The sequence below is a fragment of the Arvicanthis niloticus genome, chromosome 16 (genome assembly GCF_011762505.2).
Source record: "Arvicanthis niloticus isolate mArvNil1 chromosome 16, mArvNil1.pat.X, whole genome shotgun sequence".
Taxonomy (NCBI): domain Eukaryota; kingdom Metazoa; phylum Chordata; class Mammalia; order Rodentia; family Muridae; genus Arvicanthis; species Arvicanthis niloticus.
The window spans coordinates 44,145,826-44,166,063 of NC_047673.1; the positions used below are offsets into that span (position 1 = coordinate 44,145,826).

Consider the following 20,238-nt stretch of genomic DNA (forward strand, 5'->3'; position numbering starts at 1 on the left):
CAAATAGGTAGCTGTAAGTAGGTACATCAAGAAACCACTGAACATAGCCAAACTCTATGGATAAGAAAGCAGCAAGCTGGTAAAAGTTGTTAGATTCCATGGGGGCAAATACGGTGGGAGGACTCAAACACTGGAATAGCCAGGTGGGTAACCATGGGAACTCGGGAGGCTGATCAGAAGCATTCAGGTGCCAATTGTGGCTCTAGGGTCAAGAGTGTTCAAGTATAACTGCTCTGGTTAAGAATGTTCAGGCAGCCATTAGGGATTTTCTGAGAATGGTTTAGATTGTTGTTTCTCAGCAAAATCAAGGCTCCTGGGAAAGCCAGGCCCAGGCAGGACCTGGCTGACCTTTAGGACATGCCAGAAACATTAGTAAGTAAAAGTAGGCTTTAAGGACAATGAAGAAAGGATTTGCCACTAAGAGTAACAACAAGCAGGCAAAGAGAGAAAGCTTTCTTCTTCCATGTTCTATATTTAGCTTGTCTGTAGAAAATGTAGCCCATATTAAAGAGATTGGAAGCCAATCACACACAAAAATATCTAGAATAGAGGTATATCTTACTTACCACCTTAAATTTTGGGGATTAAAAATGAATCTACCCATTTCAAGTAATTTATTTAAAACCTCTCATACCCAGCCACTGGTGTGTTAGCTAGTTCTGGATGTAGTCCAGGTGGCCAACCAAGAATAGCCATTACAGGAGGTGAGCAAGAGATTCTGAGCTTTAGTAATCCCATTGAATGGCAGGAATCTTAATTGGAGAAAGAATCCAGGGTCTATTTGAGTTGTTAGAGACAGATCTATGTCTTTGACTCCATGAAGCCTAGAACTGTTCTTGTAGTAAGGTAATAAGACATAGAGCCATCTGTCCTGGGTAGACAGCATGTGAGTGACAGACTTTCAAATCTACCCAGTTCCTCCATGGGGTGGTCTGGGTGATAGGATCAGCTGAATGAAGACACAATTTGTGTGTTCACTGAGAATGTATCTTGAGAATAAGAGAAAGTAGTCAGAGAGTTGGCTTCGGTCTAGAGAAAGTAGGTTTTCCAGAATAGGACAGCAGTACATTTACTCAAGGGAGCTGAGGGAATAAAGGGGCTGGTGCCTGCCATGTGTTTGAGGTAATAGAGTAAAAAGTGAGAGTTGACTCCAAGGAAGGTGAATTTCAGAAGACAATTTTTGTCAGTAAATCTATTAGCCTTCTTTGCTTTTCTGAGGATTGAGGGCAGTAGGGAACAGGAAGATGCCAGAGCTCTTGACACCAACTGGGTGACATGAGAGATGAATGCCAGGCCTTATCTGACTGTATAGATTTAGGGATTTCAAATGTGACCAAAATATTCATGAGGTGGAGATATACCACTTCTGTAGTCTTTGTAGGGCAAGCTTCTACCCACCTTGAGAAAATGTCTGCCACAGTAAGAAGATAATTTTTTAAATTAGGAAACAATATGTATAAATCTGCCAGTCTTCCCTAGAAAGAATACCCCCAAAATGATGTGGATTAAGAGAAGGGGTTGCATAGCTCCCTGTGGAAAGTTTGGGTACAGGGGTTGGGCTTTTCTGATGGATGGCCTTAAGAAGACCAGAAAGGCTGGGGTGGAGGAGGAGAGGTGGGAGGAAGCAGTGAAGAGGTCGAGGCCCACTATGAAAGGGAATGAGCATATCTGTAAGGAAAGGCTTTTCCTGAACATCAAGGAGAAGTATTTGTTTTGTAGAAGAAGCCTGCCCCAGGGACCTGCAATGGCTCTCATGGCCTGGAGATCTTTTTGTTAGGACTCAGAGTAGGTAGAAGTTAAGTTTGAAGGGGCCAAGAAGAAAATGGAGCAGAGTAGGTGGGTCTTTGATTTGTATATGCTCAGCCCAGGAAGTGGCACTATTAGAAGGTTGTGGCCCTGTTTGAGTAGGTAAGACCTTTTTTGGAGTAGGCGTGGCACTGTGGGTGTGGGCATTAAGACCCACATCCTAGCTGCCTGGTAGCAAGTATTCTGCTAGCAGCCTTCAGAAAAAGATGCGGAACTCTTGGCTTTTCCTGTACCATGCCTGCATGGATGCTGCCATATTCCTGCCTTGGTGTTAATGGACCTAACCTCTGAACCTGTAAGCCAGCTGTAGGAAGCCTCAGTTAGCGGTGATACATCTGCCATTCCAAGATGGCGCGGACATCGTGTCCTCCCAACTAGTAAACAACTAACTGCGCAGGTGCAAGAGGCAAAAGCGCGCCAAAAATCACTGCCCATCCCGGAGCGTATTATGGGTAATGAGTGAACAGCCAACCAGAAGTGAACATGTCACTCTAGGGTGTATTTAAGCTGTGCCTCTTCCTGTCTTTTGGTCTTTTCCACTTCTGCTTATACGAATAAAGCCTCGCTGTGGTAACCACCCGAACACTACCTCTCGTGTCTCTCTTCCACGGGTGAAGGGGACACGGGAAGTGCCCGGAACAGCCAGCCACAATTGTTGTTTTTATAAAAGTTGTCTTGGTCATGGTGTCTGTTCACAGCAGTAAAACCCTAACTAAGATGATAGGGGTGTTCATTGATGTCCTTTGCAGTCTTGTCAAGGAAATCATTTCCCATAGCTATATCATTGGCAGGGTTCTAATGACCTCAACAGTGAGTAACTATTACCAGTTTGGGAAGATAAGAGGCTTCCAGCTGGTTTAGAATACGAGCCTCATTAGTAATACATATTTCAATAGATATGGTAATACATATTTCAATAGATATTCTCTTGGTGATGCGGTAGCCTATCTCCTGACAGATAGATAGCATGGTGGTATAGAATATCAAATGTATATATAGAATCTGTGTATATGTTGATGGTCTTGCTTTGTGCCAGCATGAGGACCCTAGTAAAGGCTCTGAGCTCTTCCTTTTGAGAGTAGTGTCTGGTGGTAAATGGGGAGATTATCTGACTAGTGTGGCATAGACTTCTTTACAGGAGTCAGAGGAGCTGAGAGATGAGCTCTAAGTTATAAACTAGGTATGATCAGCATATAGTACAGGAGAAATAGAGAATTTTCTTATGTTTTAAGGCAAGCAAGTCATATGATTATAGGTGGGACTGTATAATTGTAGCCATTTTGGGAAGAAGTATAGCCAGGTTATAAGAGGTGAAAGTCAAGAGAAATGTTAAGGTTTTTTTGAAAGGTGTTTTGAAAGAGTTGCAGTTTGGAGGTAAAGGATAAAGTAGAGGAACTTAACGTAGAAACATTTTTTGAGTGGCATTAGGTCTTTGAGCCTGTGAGAGGAGATGACAGGGAGAGAGAATTCAAAAATGAGTTTAGAAGCTTCTTGGACTAGTAAGGGAGGCTACTGCTAGTGCCCATAGGCAGGGTGGCAATCCCCTAATGTTTGTATATAGCTGTTTGGAAAGATGTAACATGGTCAAAGGTGGGTCCTCTCATCTGTCCAAAGACTGCCAGAACCATTCCCCACTTTTTATTAGTATAGATAGTAAATGGTTTATAAAGACCTGTGAGAGATAAATCAGGAGCCTGTAGGAGTGTATTTCAGAGGTGAGAGAAGGCAGGCTCCAGGCATGTTTAGTTGTGTCCTGAGTCTCAGATAACACCCTTAGCCCCAGCTTCATAGAGGGGACATGTGAGAAGAACAAAGCTGAGAATTCAAACTCTGAGGAAGGAGAGACTCTCATTCTTAGTGGTGGGAAGACAAAGAGACTTCAGGTACGATCTGAGATCATCAAGAATGAGCTGGAGAGCCAGCAGAGAGCAGAAAACCTATGCACTTGACATGATGGATAGAGAGTTGAGTCTTGGAAAGAGAGACCATGTATCCTTGCCTCTCCAAGAGCTGAGGAGTTGAATAGTATGTTGTTGTAACAGGGAGAGCAAGTGGCTACAGAGTAGGAGGTCATCTACATACTGAATATGTCCCCTGGGTGACAGGCTAAGAGAAAGGAGGTCAGTGACTAGAACCTGACCAAAAAAGTAAGGGCTATTATCAGAAACCCTAGGGCAGGACAGTCCATGTGAGCTGGGACACTGTTCCCAGTCTGGATCCCCTCGAATAAAGGAAAAGATATTATATGAGTCTGGGTGTAAAGTGATAGTGGAAGAGGCCAATGAAGTAATAAGCAGTGGAGTGGTTCTGAGAAAGTAGAATGTACCGGTTAGACATCTCTGGTAGATAGGGAGAGCCACCGTGTTAATGATCCTGTGGTTCTGAGCAAGGTTTTAGAACAGGGTTTTATAGGACTAGTGAAAAAGTATTGCATAATAGGTATAAGACCTTGTCTATATTTTAAGGATATAAGATATTAAGGGTGAGAGGGAAGAAAGCAGAGTCTCAGAGTAAGATCCTATGGAGGTAAATGGGAGACAATGGAAGGAGAGGAGGTGTCCCACCACTTGGAATTGACAAAGGATTCTGAAAGGGCATGAGCTGAGGAATTAGGCTTGGTTGCTGGGAGGAGTAGCTCCCCAGAGGCCAGAAAAAGGAAAAGCTCTAGAAGGGGTTAATTGAATAAAAAGAGTTGTAGCTTAGCTATGATGATGCATAAACTTAATTGAGGTAGCTAATCCCAGTGAGGAAGGAATGCATAATTAGGTGACCACAGAGAGCAGAGAATTTGGACAGCAGCCCTAGGGTGCTGGGGTAGTCATCAACACCCATAACAGAGAGCTGAGAAGCTTAAGTTTTACCAGAGTAAGTGGGAAATGTACACCAAGTGGCTCCGGTATGGATATTAACTGACAGAGACTTACCTACTATCTGGACAGTTCCCTGGGATCTTCATAGTTTCAGTGGGAGGAGAGGGGTAGGGCATCCCAGGCCCATGTCAATCTTTGGTTTGTGGAGGAGGAACTTGAGAAATTGACCTACCTTGATGAGACAAAGGGGGACAGTGAAACCCTCAGTGTCCTGTCCTTCCACAGATCAGGTGCAGGTGCCTGGTGACAGATGAGGTGAGGTACAGTTCTTTGCTCAGTGGCCAGCATTGTAGCATTTAAAGCAGACCCTGTGTAGAGGTCTCTGCAGCCCTATCTCCTTTGGAGGTGAAGGCTTCAGGGTCACTTCCAGAAACCTGGAATTCTCTCTATCACACAAGGCCTTTTCTGTCATTTTCTGCTCCTTCCTTTTATTAAACACTTTAAATGTCTTAGGTAACAGATCTCTCTAAATGGGTTGAAGGCCTTTTGCTAGGCCCTTTAGTTTCTTTCTGATGACATGGCATGACAGAGACATAAAGTGAGTATTGTGCCCTCCTAAGAGTTTGGAATCTCATTTAGCAAAATATGGAGGAGCCTCTATGAGTCTAGCAAGAAATTCTTCAAGGTTTTCAACAGGCATCCACGTAACCTCTCTCTATTTGTCAAAATTAACCACTATATGGGAGGCTTTTTGGAGCCAGGAGGCAGACAATCATTTATCCCAGGCTGCCCTGCCAGGGGACTGATTTTCTGCATTGAACTGGTAGTTCCAGTGGGAGTCAGCATGAGGGACAGCAATTGTCTAGCAGGAGGGTCATTGGTGGAAATCATCTAGGTGAACCTGAACATCCCCAGACTCTTTCCTTTTCCTCCTGGATAAGGCTGGGTTAAAGAAGGACATGGAGATCATGCCAGGTGGGATCATTTGAGAAAAATCTTAGACATTTTTTTCTACTTGAGAACAATCAGATAAAAAGAAAGGATCATGGACATAGAAAGGGCCTTGAGTACCTGCCACCTCCCTGAGAGGGTAGATTCCATCATTGCCAGACCTGGGGGAGTCACTGGTAGATACAAGAGAGGTGTTGACACCTGGGGAGGAGGAGGAGGAGGTTAGGTGGCAATAGGTGAGGGAGATGACAACATGAAGAACATAAGCTTGAATGTAAGGAACTTCAGACCATGTCCCAGTGTGTTTGTTGACCGGAGATAGTTAAGATCTGTGAGAACTTGAATGTAAAATGTGCCATTTTCTGGCTACTGAGACTGATTATCAAGATAAGTATTGAGTGCAGCATAAACCACTGAACAAAGTCAGAGTCTGGAAAAGAAATGACAGCTTTAATGAGAACCTGACAGGATGTCTTGGCTATCTAAATAGAAGATAGCATCCAGCTAAGAAAGTGTGTGTGTATGTGCGTGCGTGCGGGCGTGCGGGCGTGCGTGCGTGTGTGTGTGTGTGTGTGTGTGTGTGTGTGTGTGTGTGTGTGTGTGTGTGTGTTTGTGTAGAAATTGCAGACACTGGAATAACTAGAGACTAACAGGGAGACCAGGAGTTGTAGTCATGGGTGAATGCTCTGATCAACAGTGCCCAACCAGGGCTTTCTGAGAAATATTTTAGGTTTTCTTTCTCAGAAAAACCAAGTCCCTGAGCAAAGACATGGCCTGGTGGTACTAAGGCCATTACCCTAAAATACCTCTATCAACTCTGACATTTTGAGAACCCTATCTTGAAGACCTAACATTACTAATAACTATTCTAGATACTGTTGAAAATACAAAAGCAGAAAAATTACAGATTGTTCACAGTTTCAAAAGTATGATGAAATATAGTTCACTGTGATAGGAGTTCTTTTGGATAACGTTATGAGTGGTGAGTCTGTATATTCCTCATTAGATGGTGAGCTTCTATTTGTTCTGAGTTCACACATCACATTCATTAATAAAATTTTATTATGGGCAATTTTTATTATATATTGGATTATATAAAAGTATTGCTTATCTCCAAGAATGTCCTCAATTTGAATACTGATAAGCAACATGACCCTTTTTTTGGCAATGAGTTGTAGGTAAGAAAAATCATGCTTTTCTTTTAATTTGGATCTGGTATTGAGATTTCTATTGTTGGGGTCCATACTAGCCCCACGTTGGGGCGGCCAAAAAATGTCGCGGCCCGAGCAAAATGTTGAGGCCCGGGCCGACTCACGTTTGGGCAGCCACTGTATCCAAGCTACCGCTCCAGTCCGATGGTCGGGGTTCAGCAAGATCGAGAGTGAGGACAGACTTGAAGAATGCAGACCAGACAGAGTGTAATTCAATCCCGTTTATTCTTCAGTCTAAGTCCTAAGTCTTGAGTTCCTAGTGCCTAGTCCCTAGCTCCTAGTCCCTCCAAGTTCCAAGTTACTTCTTCCAAGTTCTCTTCCATGTGCCTGCTACCTGTCTTCTCTCTGCTGTGTCTGATTCTCTCTTCTCTGTCTCCCTAATGTCTGATGTGTCTGATTCTGATCTGTTCTGTCTCTGCCTTTTATATATCTCACTTCTAAGCACCTTTAATCATGCCCTTAGGTCTTGTCTCTAAATCTTATCTCTAAATTACACTCTTAAGTCTCACACCTTTAATCTCACAGACCTTTAATCTCAAGGTATCTAAACCAAGATTATCGGAGTGTGCTCAGCTGTTGTAGGCTATTGTAATCCAAGTCACATGTCAGGGTATATGGCTCAAGATGGCTGCAAAGCTGATAGCTGCTTTCTGCTAAAAGTCGGCCCCCAACATTCTATTTAGTACAGAAGAAAATTTATAACCCTGGCTTCCCTTCCTGTATATGTGAGTACATACCATGTGCATGTGTATGGAAGCTGAAAGCTTAACCTCCTAAGATGATATCCACCTTCTTTTTTTTTTTTTTTTTCCCTAGTTTTATGTTTTCTTTTCCTTAGTGCAGTTTCTCACTGGCCTGGAACTTGTCAAGTAGCCTAGCCTGGCTTATTGCAAGCTTCAGGAATCAGGCCATCTCTACCTCACCAGTGTTAGGACTACAAACTTATGCCACCATTCTAAGCACTTGTGACATGGGTTCAAGGGGACTGAACTGAGGTCATCTTGCTCACATGACAAGTGCTTTACAGATCAAGCTATTCTTTCAGATCCCATACATGGTATCATAATTGTATATCGAGATAATGAGAGACCTATACTCTTTCATGTGTACTTAATAATTTTATGTTCATAAACACAAAGTTTTCCTTCAATTTCAATTTTTTATGTTTTAATGCTATGCCATTAAAAGTCTTATTTTACATCCTAGATATACATTACTAGTACTGAATCACACAACATGAGTATCAGTTTCCAAACATGTTTAGCTGCTTTTTTTCTCGATATTTTTTGAAGGCTTGATCATTTTAGCTCGATTTCCTACCTCTGGAGACTTTCTTGCTGAATGTTACGTTTCAATAAGTAATGTTTAGGGGTATAAAGGGAGTCCTGATGACATTGACAAATTCTAAGGAATGAGTTTAGAACCTAGTTTTATGTGAGTTAAGAAATCCAATTGAAACAAATGGCACGAAGAGATATAGATAACTGACCTATTGTCATGAATTTGAATGGGACAAATGTGAAATGTAACATTGTAAAAATAACATTTTAGCCATCAAATATAGTTATTAAAGTAAAGCTTCTCAATCACCTCAGTTACCTATGAAAACCTTTTGTAGGAAAGGATTTGGTTTGGATCAACAATGAAACAGAGTTTCTTAGCTCTCTTGGATGAACTTATTGCTAGGAGTCTAAGGATAGGAAATTCTCAAGATGCTGTGGAATCCATAAAGATTTTGGAAAATTTGAAATAGCTTATAGATTTCATCATTGAGGGGAAAGGACCAGGGATGGGAGTGGGGGTGAGAGACAGCAAACTCATGTGATGAATCCCAGGAAATCCTATTCTGGAGACTGGCATCAGGGTGCTGATCTGACTTTACTGCTCAGTCCATAAGCTTATAAACAGTGAACTAATGCCAAGCCACTAAATCCTTGGCCAGTCCTATCTTGCCACACTGTTACCATGCTCCAATGGAAGCCCTGCCTAGTGAGGTAACCCGGAAGGAGTCAGGGGGGATATCGTCAGCTGTGAGGAGTTCAGTGAAGACAGGGGAAGTCTGTCTTGCCCTGTACCAGTGTGTCTTGCCAGTGTGGTAGGTCAGGACTCTTCAAGGGGTAGCAGGAGCCTGTGGCTCTCTTTCCTACTTTTTTCTTTGACAAGGCTGACTTCCACAAACCCCACACATCATCTACTGAATAAGAGAATAAGAATAGCAAGTGCGGGCACAGTGGGTGGTCTCAAGATCTAGAGTTTGTGTCAACCTATGACAATGGTTAATTAAGACATATCTGAAAAAAATGAAACTGCTTCATTAAGGACATTTGAAAAAGAAGCGGTGACCTTTTCTGAGGCCTCAAGCAGTCCCTATTGCCACAGAACTTCTCAATTTCAGAATGCTTTTTCATGCGAATAGAAGATACTATGATGTGTTGTATGAATTGATTATTAAGCACTCTCCCCTTTTATAGTAATTTCAGAGTACTGAGCAGTCAGCACTTTTCTGGAACATTCCAATGAATCGAGTTTCCAAGTTTTTTTGAATGGGTTTACAAATTAAATGTTTAGGCCTTTATATTTACTGACAATGAGTTAAACTATTCTCTATATTGTATTTGTAGGAGTGAGACCTCTGCTCATCTTCGTAGGGAGCTACATCCCATTTGTCTGTAGTGATGGCAATTGTGTTAACTAAGGTAAGGGGGTCTGTAATATATGTAAATGTATAGAGCTGGATGGCAAGGAAATGTTGCAGTCTGTCTCAGTCATATATGCTATACTCACTCTGAAGTACATGTTTCAACAATGTAAGCATATATGCCTTGAAGGTATAGCACCATAAGCATTTAATAGTAGTTGACTACTACTGATTCACTAACAATGAAACGCTAAATTTTACAAGTAATTTGTGAGACTTTTACTCTAGAATTCATTTGCTTTAAAGCCAAAGTATACATTGTTCTTGTCATAAGGAAAACAAAACACTGTCAGTTGTTCTAATGAAATCAGGATCCTGGACACATATGGGCAATTTCACAGAATATCCATACGTGTATATTTATATGACTGTATACTTTGAGTGATATTTACACAATGGGATACTACTCAGCCATTAAAAAGAATGACTTCATGAAGTTCGCAGGCAAATGGATGGAACTAGAAAATATTATCCTGAGTGAGGTAACCCAATCACAAAAGAACACACATGGTATATACTCACTGATAGGTGGATATTAGGAAAAAAGCTCAGAATACCCGTGATACTATAAATTTTTAAGTGACACAATTTGAGCATTGAAGTACTTAGTGTGAATTAATCTCATATATTTTGAAATCATAATTCTATTTTAATTGCAATAGATTCATGTATTTCCTTTCTCCCGGTTTTATGCTCTGAATAAATATAAATAACAGATGAATAAAAATATTTTATAAAATATACTCAATATTTCAAATAGCATCCTATTTACAAACAAAAATTTATTTGAAACTAATTTTTATAAAGGGTTATGTGAGAGATTGTTGAATTGCAAATTTTCTGTCTATTCCATTCATTTTGTTATTTCAAGATATTTAAATATTCATTAAATACTTCTATATGAGTATATATGTCAAAAACTCATCCATATAATGTCCTATTTTATGTGTTTCACAGTTTTAACAATATGGTATTTTGTTGATATCCATGTCTCTTGAAGCCTATCTGCTTTGCAGATTATTTAGTCTTTGTAATTCAATTTAAAACTTCCCTTTAAATGTAAATAATACTATTTACCAATGAGAAAAATTTATATAAGTTTTAGAATTATATAAATACTTTATTTTTGAAATTAACAAAATTTTATATTATTCCCTCATGTCCTCCAAATATCAAACCACCTCCCAACCTATTATTCTTAGACAACCTAAATGAAGGTTATAAATACCCCAAATTTCCTTTTTACAAAACTACTAAGTCTGGAGAAAAATCTTCAGTCAAAATGGATTGAGTCGTATTCCAGTTCCTAAAGGCGAGAATGGATTCACCTTTGCCCACATCAGAGCATCATTCAAAGAAATAGCCGATTTCCCATCTTCCAAGAAATACACAGGACCCTGTGTGTAGAGTTGAGAAAAAAAATGAGACTAGAAATTTGCAGCATTGACTTAAAGTTTCAGAAGCAATCACCACACTGAGAAACTATTGTAGAGTTAGGCAATGCTAATAGAAAATTCAGTAATATAATTTAAAAAAGTATGTTTTTTCTTAAATGCTACCAACTGTAAAAACATCTTCAAATACCTCAATGATCCAGTATTCTGTCATGTCTGTTAAAGCATAGCTTTATGCTATAATTCCAATTCTTTGTATACAGCAGCATTATCAATTATAATAAATATTATTAATTTATTAATTGCTGCAAAGCTGACTTCTTTTATGAAAGCACACTGTGAAGTAACAGACTGGGATACTCTTCATTCTATTAGTTTTGTAGCTGATATTGGTGTGACTGGGAAGTAACTAAAGCCAGAAACTTAGATCCTTCTCAATAGAACAAGAAGTACATATTGCTCTACATGTGTGTGATTTAAAATTATACTCTGTCATATGACTTGAAAGACTATAATTTAGACCCATCAGTTATTAGCATACCCTGAGCAGTTTTGAGAAGTCAATATGTCTTAGCTCTTAAGAGGAAAAGCATGATGTAAAAAAAAAAAATCAATAAGTCATAAGAGCAGTACAATTCCAATTTTCTTGATTAGGCTCCAAATTTGTCAAATTCTAGTTGTAATTTTTTAATGCTAAGGTTTATTTTTTTTGCAATTTATCTTTGGAGTTGGCAAAGTTAATTATTAGTTTACTTTATACTAGTAAGTTCTTGAGATTCACAAAACACAAATATATTAATTTCAAATTAAAAATAGTCTAGGAGGGCAGTACTTAATCTACATTAGTTATGTGTGCATGGGATAATTAGTAGATTATTTTGTGGATGTGGGCCTGTGTGAAGAAAAAAAAAACGCAGCTGGTGTCTAGTGGTGTTTTGGTTATTCTGCCTGGAGCAAAAGGGGCCCCGCAGAACAGGGATTGAATGGTCTATGGGAGCAGAAACTGACTTTTAGACTTCCAAAGTTTCATGATTCACTACTAACCTACTGAGTTCACTGATTTGGTCTTCATTTGTTCATTTGTTTGTTTTTATCTCTAAGCACAAATGAATGATATGTGTGTATACAGTTATGTGTCTTATGCTTTGAAGATTATTGTGTTCTTGAATTGGTTGGTAAGATATAGGCAGGGTTTGTATTAATAACCAGTGGCTCCATGTATTTTGAGGGACTGGATCACTCATTAGCCTGACATGTCAGCATAATAAATATGTTTTAAATATTACATTAGAATGGTGAGGGGAGCACATTGTGACAGATTGCGTTAACTCACTTTGTGGAACTTGGCTTTTGTTATCGCACAGTGACTACTCAAAGATAATAAAGACTTCTCTGATTCTGCAAGATAATAACAATTCCCTTGGGTTATGCTTAGAGACTCTATGAATAATGGTTCCTCATTAATTTGGCTTCACATTAAAGAATGTTCTTTGGGAATTAGGCATCCTCTGTGATGAATCACAGTGAATTTTAGTTGTTGAAAGTTCAGTAAACAATGCAAGGACACCTGATATATCAGTAGTATGCATAATTAGTTTTATTTCATTGTGCTTATGTAATGCAAATGGAGACTAGAAAGTGAATATAGTCTTCTCTGATAAAATCAGTGTAATTGTTGGCTATTTCACTTACTTTTCACTAAGTTATGACATTTATTTACCTTAAATCATCTTTGTTGCTATACACATGTGTAAGTAAGTTGCTACTAAATGTATGTATTACACAATTGCTTCAGTGATAATAGCTCAGTGATCATCTCTCTGGATTTAGTTTAAGGGGAAAAAAGATCACTTGTATTATCAAGGAAGCACTAAGGGCAATATCTTCTTACTGAAATCTTTACATTTGCCAAGTTTACTGAGTTAATATTTGTTTTAAGTTACCATTAACAAGCTCATAATAGAAAGATAAAGTTAATGTCTGATAGTAGACTGTACCTGGATTTTTAGTCCAGTTAGACAAGAGATGTGAATGTCTGAATGGCTTGGAAGATTTGATCCAGTCACATAATCTGGTCCAGTAATTCCTTTAAGTGGATCTTCTTTCATTCTCTTTAATAAAGTGTCATAAATTGTTCTTTGTGAATCAGAAGGGGGTGTACATGAAGAATCTTCTGACGATCTACATTTTAAATAAAAATTCATATTTTATTTTTTATAGAATTATAGAGTTATTGAGATTTGGTTGAGGGATGGTATCTGATTAGTTCATTATCCTTCATAGATGGAGGCAAATCAATTTAGATTTAAATTATAAAAAACAAAAGACTATCCCAGTCGAATCCACCCACCATCCCAGAAAAGTCCACCTGGGACACAGCCTGTAGATGTGAGTTGCACATGGTCCACTGAGCCCCATTGTGTAGCTCTGGTCTTCCGCTTTGGTTCAGAGGAGCCTTGTGGGACCCTAAGAGCATCCTGATTCTTTGTGTAAACCTTTGGGAACTAACCAGCTTGGAACCCTGCCCCATCAATCCCATCCTATAATCAATAGACCCAAAGAAGTCAAATAACAAGAAGAGTCTAAGGGAGGGCGGTTGAATCTTTCTCAGAAGGGGAAACAAAATAGATTGATGAATAGAGGGGACTGGGAATAGAGCAGGGCAGTGCTGCAGCCAGAGGCAGTGGAGGCATCCTTTATAGGGGGAGCAGGGTAGAGAGAACAGAAATCGAAAGGAAGCAATCTCTAGAATGTGTCAGAGACCTGGATGTGGGTTAGGCCCAAGAGGGTCTATGGAGGTGGGGGTGACTCTAGCTGAGATTCCTAGTAGTGGAGTGCATGGATCCTGAAGTGGCCACTTCCTGTAGCCAGGCAGGACTCCCAGTGCAGGGATGAGGACACAAAACCTTTGACCCAAAATATGTCCTGCCTACAAGATGTGCAGGGACAAAGATATAGCAGAGACTGAGGGAATGGCCAACTAATGACTGTCCCAAATTGAGACCCAAGCCATGGGCAAAATTCAATCTCTGATACTATTAATGATACTCTCATTTGATTGGAGACAGGGACCTAACGTAAGTGTCCTCTGAGAGGCTCCACCCAGCAGCCAATGGAAAGAGATACAAAGGCTCACAATCAAACATTAGATGGAGCTTAGGGAGCCTTATGGAGGAATTGGAGGAAGGATTGAGGGATCCGATGAGGACAGGGACTCCACAGGAAGACCAGCATAGTCAACTATCCTGAACCCTTGGGGATCCCTAGAGACTGAATCACTAACATATGTAGCAGATGAGCAGCTTGGTCTTCATGCAGCTTCCAGCAAAACTGGAGTGGGGGCTGTCCCTGGGCCTATTGCTTTCCTTCCTGTGGATCCAGTTTCCCTTAAAAAACAGTCTTGTTTGACCTCAGTAGTAGAGGATGCACCTAGTCCCACAGGGACTTGATTTGCAGCGAGGGAAGGGGAGTGAGTGAGGGGGTGATACTCAGAAGGGTTTTCCTCTTCTCAAAAAAGAAGAGCATGTTGGAATTGGGTGAGGTCTTGTGTAAAGGGGTACTGGAAGGAGAGTGGGGCTGATACTAGGATGTAAAGTGAATAAATAAATAAATAATAAATAAACTAGAAAACACAAAAGACTTAAAAAGGCAGAAATTAGCATCACAACAAATTGGTACTGAATATATGCTAAACAAATCGACGAACTATTTTTCTAAACTTGATTCAACATCATATTCCTGACACTTTTGTTGGTAACCTTAAATTCCTTCTGCATTTGAATGTTAGACTGTATTCACTTACTGTTTGGCAGACTGTGTGCAAGCTTTCCATGCATCCAGTTCCTCAGAGAGATGCTCAATTTTTAAAGGTACGGACACCACTCGGTGTTTTAATAGCTGACTGAAACACGAGAAGGAATTGGCAACTGGCTTAACAGTAAAACACCAGACAACACAAAAAAGTTTAATAGCTGAAATTTTATCTATAACAGTTGTTCAACAGTGTGTGTGTACATACATTTATGTAGACATAGGCATATGTGTGCTCACTTATGTGATTATCATTTAAGTCCTGGGTAACTCTAATATGCTCAAGACATGTGGTTGGAATGTGAGTCTAGTTAAATGCACTGTGTAGTGTATGGGACAAGGTGCGACAAGAAATGTTCTGGACTGAAGAAGACCTTTAATATCTCTTTTCCCCAGCCTCTTGTGTTCCTACTGCAGACATGCTATAAGGAAGGCTAGCATCTATCTTGTAATTGTGAGACACTCACACAGCAAGAATGAGCTAAGAGTTCCAAAGTCAAAAAAAAAGGGGGGGGGGGAAGGTACAGAGGGGAAGATCCAGGTCTTCCGTGGAATTGCTGGACCATTTTATGAGTTCAGAGATGCCTCTCTGATGTGTCCTGATATGCAAATGTCAACACATCCTATGTATTTAACTTTCTGTTAGCAGTTCTTTTCTAGACTGGTGCATTCGCGATTCATATACTTCACACCTGCTGTCCTGCAGAGCTCATGCTGAGTGAGCAAGTGGACTCACAGAATAATACACTCAGTGCCTGTGATCCTCTTAGAGACTGTTTATCTTAGTAAGAGGAATTCCTCAGTAAAGTGTTTTTATTTTTACCTCGTGTACTCATAAAGTGCTGGAACAATGTTTTGGTACTCTCTCCTGATCGCCAGTAAGGCACCAATGTAACCACATAATATAAGTAATTCATTTCGAGCCCTAAAAAAAAATACATTTATTTTTAAAGTTTACAATTTGAAGCATAGGACATTATTCTCTTACATATTTAAACATGTCTATTTATATTATTAGAGATGATACTTACAAAATACATTTTATAAAATTAGAGGAAATAATTTTTCATTAGCTAAACATTCATTCATAATTCTTATTAAAATTAATGATATAACATAAAGTACAATTTAAAATAACTGTCTTAATAGCATTTACTTCTTCTCTGCTTATTTTACATATTTAACACTTTTGTCTTTGAATGCTGGAACTTGAACCTGAGTCCTCACACAAAACAAGTACCCCACTGTTCATAGTTAATTTGCACCCTGAGGCCACCCCTGGCTTTCTCTTCTTGTCATTTATTTCTAAGTAATTGCTTTTGTCAGATTTAGGAACTTGTGACATATTATGTTGACTCCAGGAAAGTACCAGCAAAATCAGTTTTGCTTCCTGTGGGTTGAACTTGGCAATTTTCCAGGCCGTTTCATTGAAAATCTCTCTTGTAAATTAGCCTCAACTCTCTGAAGACTTTTGTTGTATTAAAAAAAAAATTCCTAAGTAGTCCTTGAGTTTAAGGAGGGTGTCATTTTCTGTCTTCTAGCACATGTAAATTTCTCTTATTTAGGCTTAATATGATTTTTATGTACAATAGATACTGAATAAATATGACCCTTAGTTTCTTATGGACTCTATGCCTATAACCGTCTAAATGTTTTCAGCTCAGCCTTCTTGGAACAACTGTGTTTAAGCAAAACTACAGATGTGCACATAAACAAACACATGCTAGCTATTGTTAATAGTTCCTGTTCATTTCAAGTTCACTTTATTGTCTTCTCTTATTGTTGTCACAATAAAAGCAATAACGGAAAGTATAATTTGTTTATAAGTTCAGCTACCCAAGATGATTCTATTCCTTGATTTGAACACCCAAACCAATATTGCCATTTAAAATGTTATACTGAATATTTTCATGTCTTGAAGAAAAGTACTTACTCAGTGCACGTATGTAAGAGTAATTTTTCAGTACGGATATAGCTCATTAGGTCAAGCACAGGGTGAACAGTATCTAGAGTCCAGTTTGAGTTACTGATACATCCTGGCAAAATAAAACCAATGAAATGTATCTTAAATTATGGTGTCAAGTTTTGTTTATCCAATTTTAAAACTTATATAATCAACTCTTTGTCGGTTAATCATAATTCTGTATTTTGTATCACAAACTATTGGTCCATGCAGTGTCTCTAGGTCTTCCCATAACATAAAATCAGGAGATAGGTCATGTTCTATGTCAGTAATCTTTCTCCTTGTGAAATTTGGAATGACTTGTGTTTGCTGTTCAGGCAGATTATCAAGATGAATGAAAATACCAAATGAATGAATAGATCTAAAATCCAAACTAGCAACTAGAAACTTACCTTTGACAAAGTCAATGCCAATAGGAAGAGCCTTCTCAGGTTCCTGGCTTAGTAAATAATACTTTATAGTTTCAAATACATTGCCATCTGCCCGGGCTGTTTCAGCCAACTGAATGCATTCTTCTGCTGGGGGTAGATTGCACTAAGAGATAATTTGTTGAAAGACGATATTACTAACATTCACATGGATCAAAGCCATAGTATAAATGCCAATTATTGCTATATTCTCTGTCTGTTTCATTTATTAAAGTTGCCCCAAAGATGTGTGAATAAAATTTTTTATAAATGAAATTATTTATGGAAAAAACCTTTAAGATCAATGAATGAAGGTGAGGTGATTAGCCAATAAGTCAGTCACTGTCACCACACAAATACCCAATAAACACATAGAACTACGTTTTTCTGATCATAATGCTGTGATCAGTACTCACTAATGCAGCTCTGCAAAAGCAAAAAATAAAACAAAAACAAGCCCACAATGAAGTCAGCTGTTCTAGAGTAAATATATAACACAGACATTGTCAAAAGTAAATTAACTGTAACAAGTACAAAACCATATCATCCCCCATTCTCTTCTCTCCAATTGAAATTAGCCTTTGAGGCAAAAGAACTTTATTCCAAAAAGACTAAACCTATGTAAATTTTAAAGCTTGAGAGTTTAAAATGCACAGTGTGGACAGTCTGGGTCTCCAAAATTTCATTATTACAAATGAAAAACAATGCTCATTAATATGAAAAATAAACCTTTCTGTGGAAATAGAAATTATGTCCTCTTAGTGAAGATGATTTCTTTCCATTATGTGGATTGAATGAACTACCTACCATGTATATCACTTAAAATGTGTGTGAAAATGTGTGATTATTAAAGATGAAAAATGAAAGTGGCACCCATCAAATCTCAACAGTATTGCTACCTCAATAAGATCTGAATAATTCCAACAACATTTCGCAGTTCAATGTAGATGGGGGAAATCACACAGGCCCTATCCCTAGATGAAGAGCTACAAGCAATTGATAGCTGCAAGAATGTGAAGAATCAACCTTCCCCAACAATGAGGCACAGACTGGATAGTCAATACTGACTACCCTAGAAATGTATATACATCTGGGCCACACTGGGCAGACTATGCAGGCTGTGTTTATATCTTTGTTCTTCTTTATGTATATGGAACAACAATGGTTAAAGAACAGAAAGCTGTGAATTTGGAAAGAAGGTACATACGGGATGAGTAGGATTGGGAAAAGGATGTAATAATATTTTAAATGAATTTTAACAATGCTGAGACTTACTCTTAAGCAACATAATGGATTAATGCTTTAAAATGTATTTATTAATGTGGTTATTAGTTTTACATTTTTTATTGTTTAAAAATTAAGTAGAATGAATAGTTTAGGTCTCTCCCTCTGAAAAATTTGCTAAGAATCATCTGTGTGTGTGTGCACGTGTGTGTAATATATGCCTGTTATTATTGCTTTGCCATTATTATTTTCACTCATGGAAAACTTAACCAGGATAGTTACCATATTTGATTGAAAATTAAACATAAAAATAATAAAAAGTGATTGTCACTGAAATGTCATGCTCTAGTATACAAGATTAAGTCCAATCCTAGCATGAAATTTCTCAAATAGGTTAAAATCTCAACAATATTTTGAGATAAATATTGCAAAAAGTGTTTCTGCTTTGACTTTGGTCTTAACATTACCTTAGAAAGTTTCAAAGTTATTAACAACTTTACAATCACTAGTTTTCTGAAGAACAACTAATAAATTCCTATCAAAGATTCTAATCATATCTTTTAGAATGTATAATGAATATTGGTTGCATTCACGGCCCTATTATTCTCATGAGAAGAGTGGCTAATCCTGCTGTCTACAGCTCAGAATCACAGCGAAAAGGAGTAAAATAAGTTTTGTTCTGCTGCATAGCATGGTGGTTGCAGTTAATAACACTGTATCCTGCAAAACACCTTGAAGAAAGGATTTTAAGTGATTTTACCTCAAAGACAATAAATATTTGAAGTGGTTGGTGTGGAAGTTTCTCTGATTTGAATTAATACATGTATGTATCAAAATGTCACATTGTGACCTGTAAATACATTTTTTTTGTTGATTTAAATAAGCCAGGATGTATAAACGTAGGTGGGTCATTTGTCCTCCCTAGCTCTGCATGATAATACCAGAACTTCTTGCCTCTGAGACTGTTAACACATATTTAAACACTATACAACACATATCAAGACGAATCCCATTGCCTCTTTCCACATCCATCTTTGACTAAGAGTTTCTTGTGGTGTTTACAAAAATAAAATATAGATAACTTTTATTTATTTTTATCTCAAAGATTTTGTCTATCTTTAGATTTTTATTATATTTGTATTTGTTTTGTGTGTGTACTTTGTGAGGCATGGCACACATGTGGAAGTCAGAGGGTGACTTGCATGTAACATTTTACTCCTTCTGCCATATGGGAAATAGAGATTGAATTCAGGTAATTAGAAATGAGGATAGGCACTCTTACCCACTGATCCATTTTCACGGTGCCCATAGCAAATTTTATACAGGAATTTAGATAATAGAAAGTGTATATGGAATATTTGAAATCTCCAGTAATATCACATATTACTGTTGGAACTGAATATTAATCCTTTCATAAATATTTCTATAATAACAGATATGATTTAAGCCATACCACAGTTATACTTGCTGAGAGCCATGCAGAAGGAACGACAAATGTGTTTAGAAATCATGGAATTTGGCCCATGGGTTACCACAGCCACAAGAGTGGGCCTTGGTATGGCATGGCCCCAGGACTAGGTGTCCTGAGGGCTTAATGCTGTTATAAAGTTCGCCTCTGCTTGCTGCCTTCACATCCCTCTTAATCTAAGAAATCTATGAAAACTTTAAGAGGGCTTCCAGTCCCTCACTGGGCAGTATCTCTGGCATTTACAATATTAATGCCTTATCTCTTTCAGGCATTGCTGCTGATTAATGATTCAATCACCACCCTAGAGAAGAACTTAGAGATGTAAATTGTCAACAATGACTACCACCATTAGAAAACATTTGGAAAAATAAAATTGTTAGTGAACCTAGGTTGAGATATTATTACAACTGGCTCTGATATAGAACATCTTAGGGAACAATATGAAGTTCAGAAAGGCACACTCTTATTAGTTAAGCGAGGGACCCTTTATGGTCAG

General features: G+C 38.5%; 1 protein-coding gene across 7 annotated transcripts in view; it reads right to left on the bottom strand.

Moving 5' to 3' along the window:
- Positions 1–9,671: 9,671 nt before the first annotated feature.
- Wdr17 (WD repeat domain 17) overlaps positions 9,672–20,238 on the bottom strand; it is an 88,841-nt gene continuing 78,274 nt past the window's right edge. For all 7 annotated transcript variants that reach the window (XM_034520068.2, XM_034520073.2, XM_034520072.2 and 4 more), the window contains 6 exons: positions 17,036–17,177; positions 16,614–16,716; positions 15,504–15,605; positions 14,673–14,771; positions 12,868–13,051; positions 9,672–10,873 (listed from right to left, as the gene is read on the bottom strand). In XM_034520068.2, the coding sequence (XP_034375959.1) occupies positions 10,754–10,873; positions 12,868–13,051; positions 14,673–14,771; positions 15,504–15,605; positions 16,614–16,716; positions 17,036–17,177 (750 nt within the window). In that variant the 3' untranslated portion in view covers positions 9,672–10,753. The remainder of the gene's footprint in view (positions 10,874–12,867; positions 13,052–14,672; positions 14,772–15,503; positions 15,606–16,613; positions 16,717–17,035; positions 17,178–20,238) is intronic.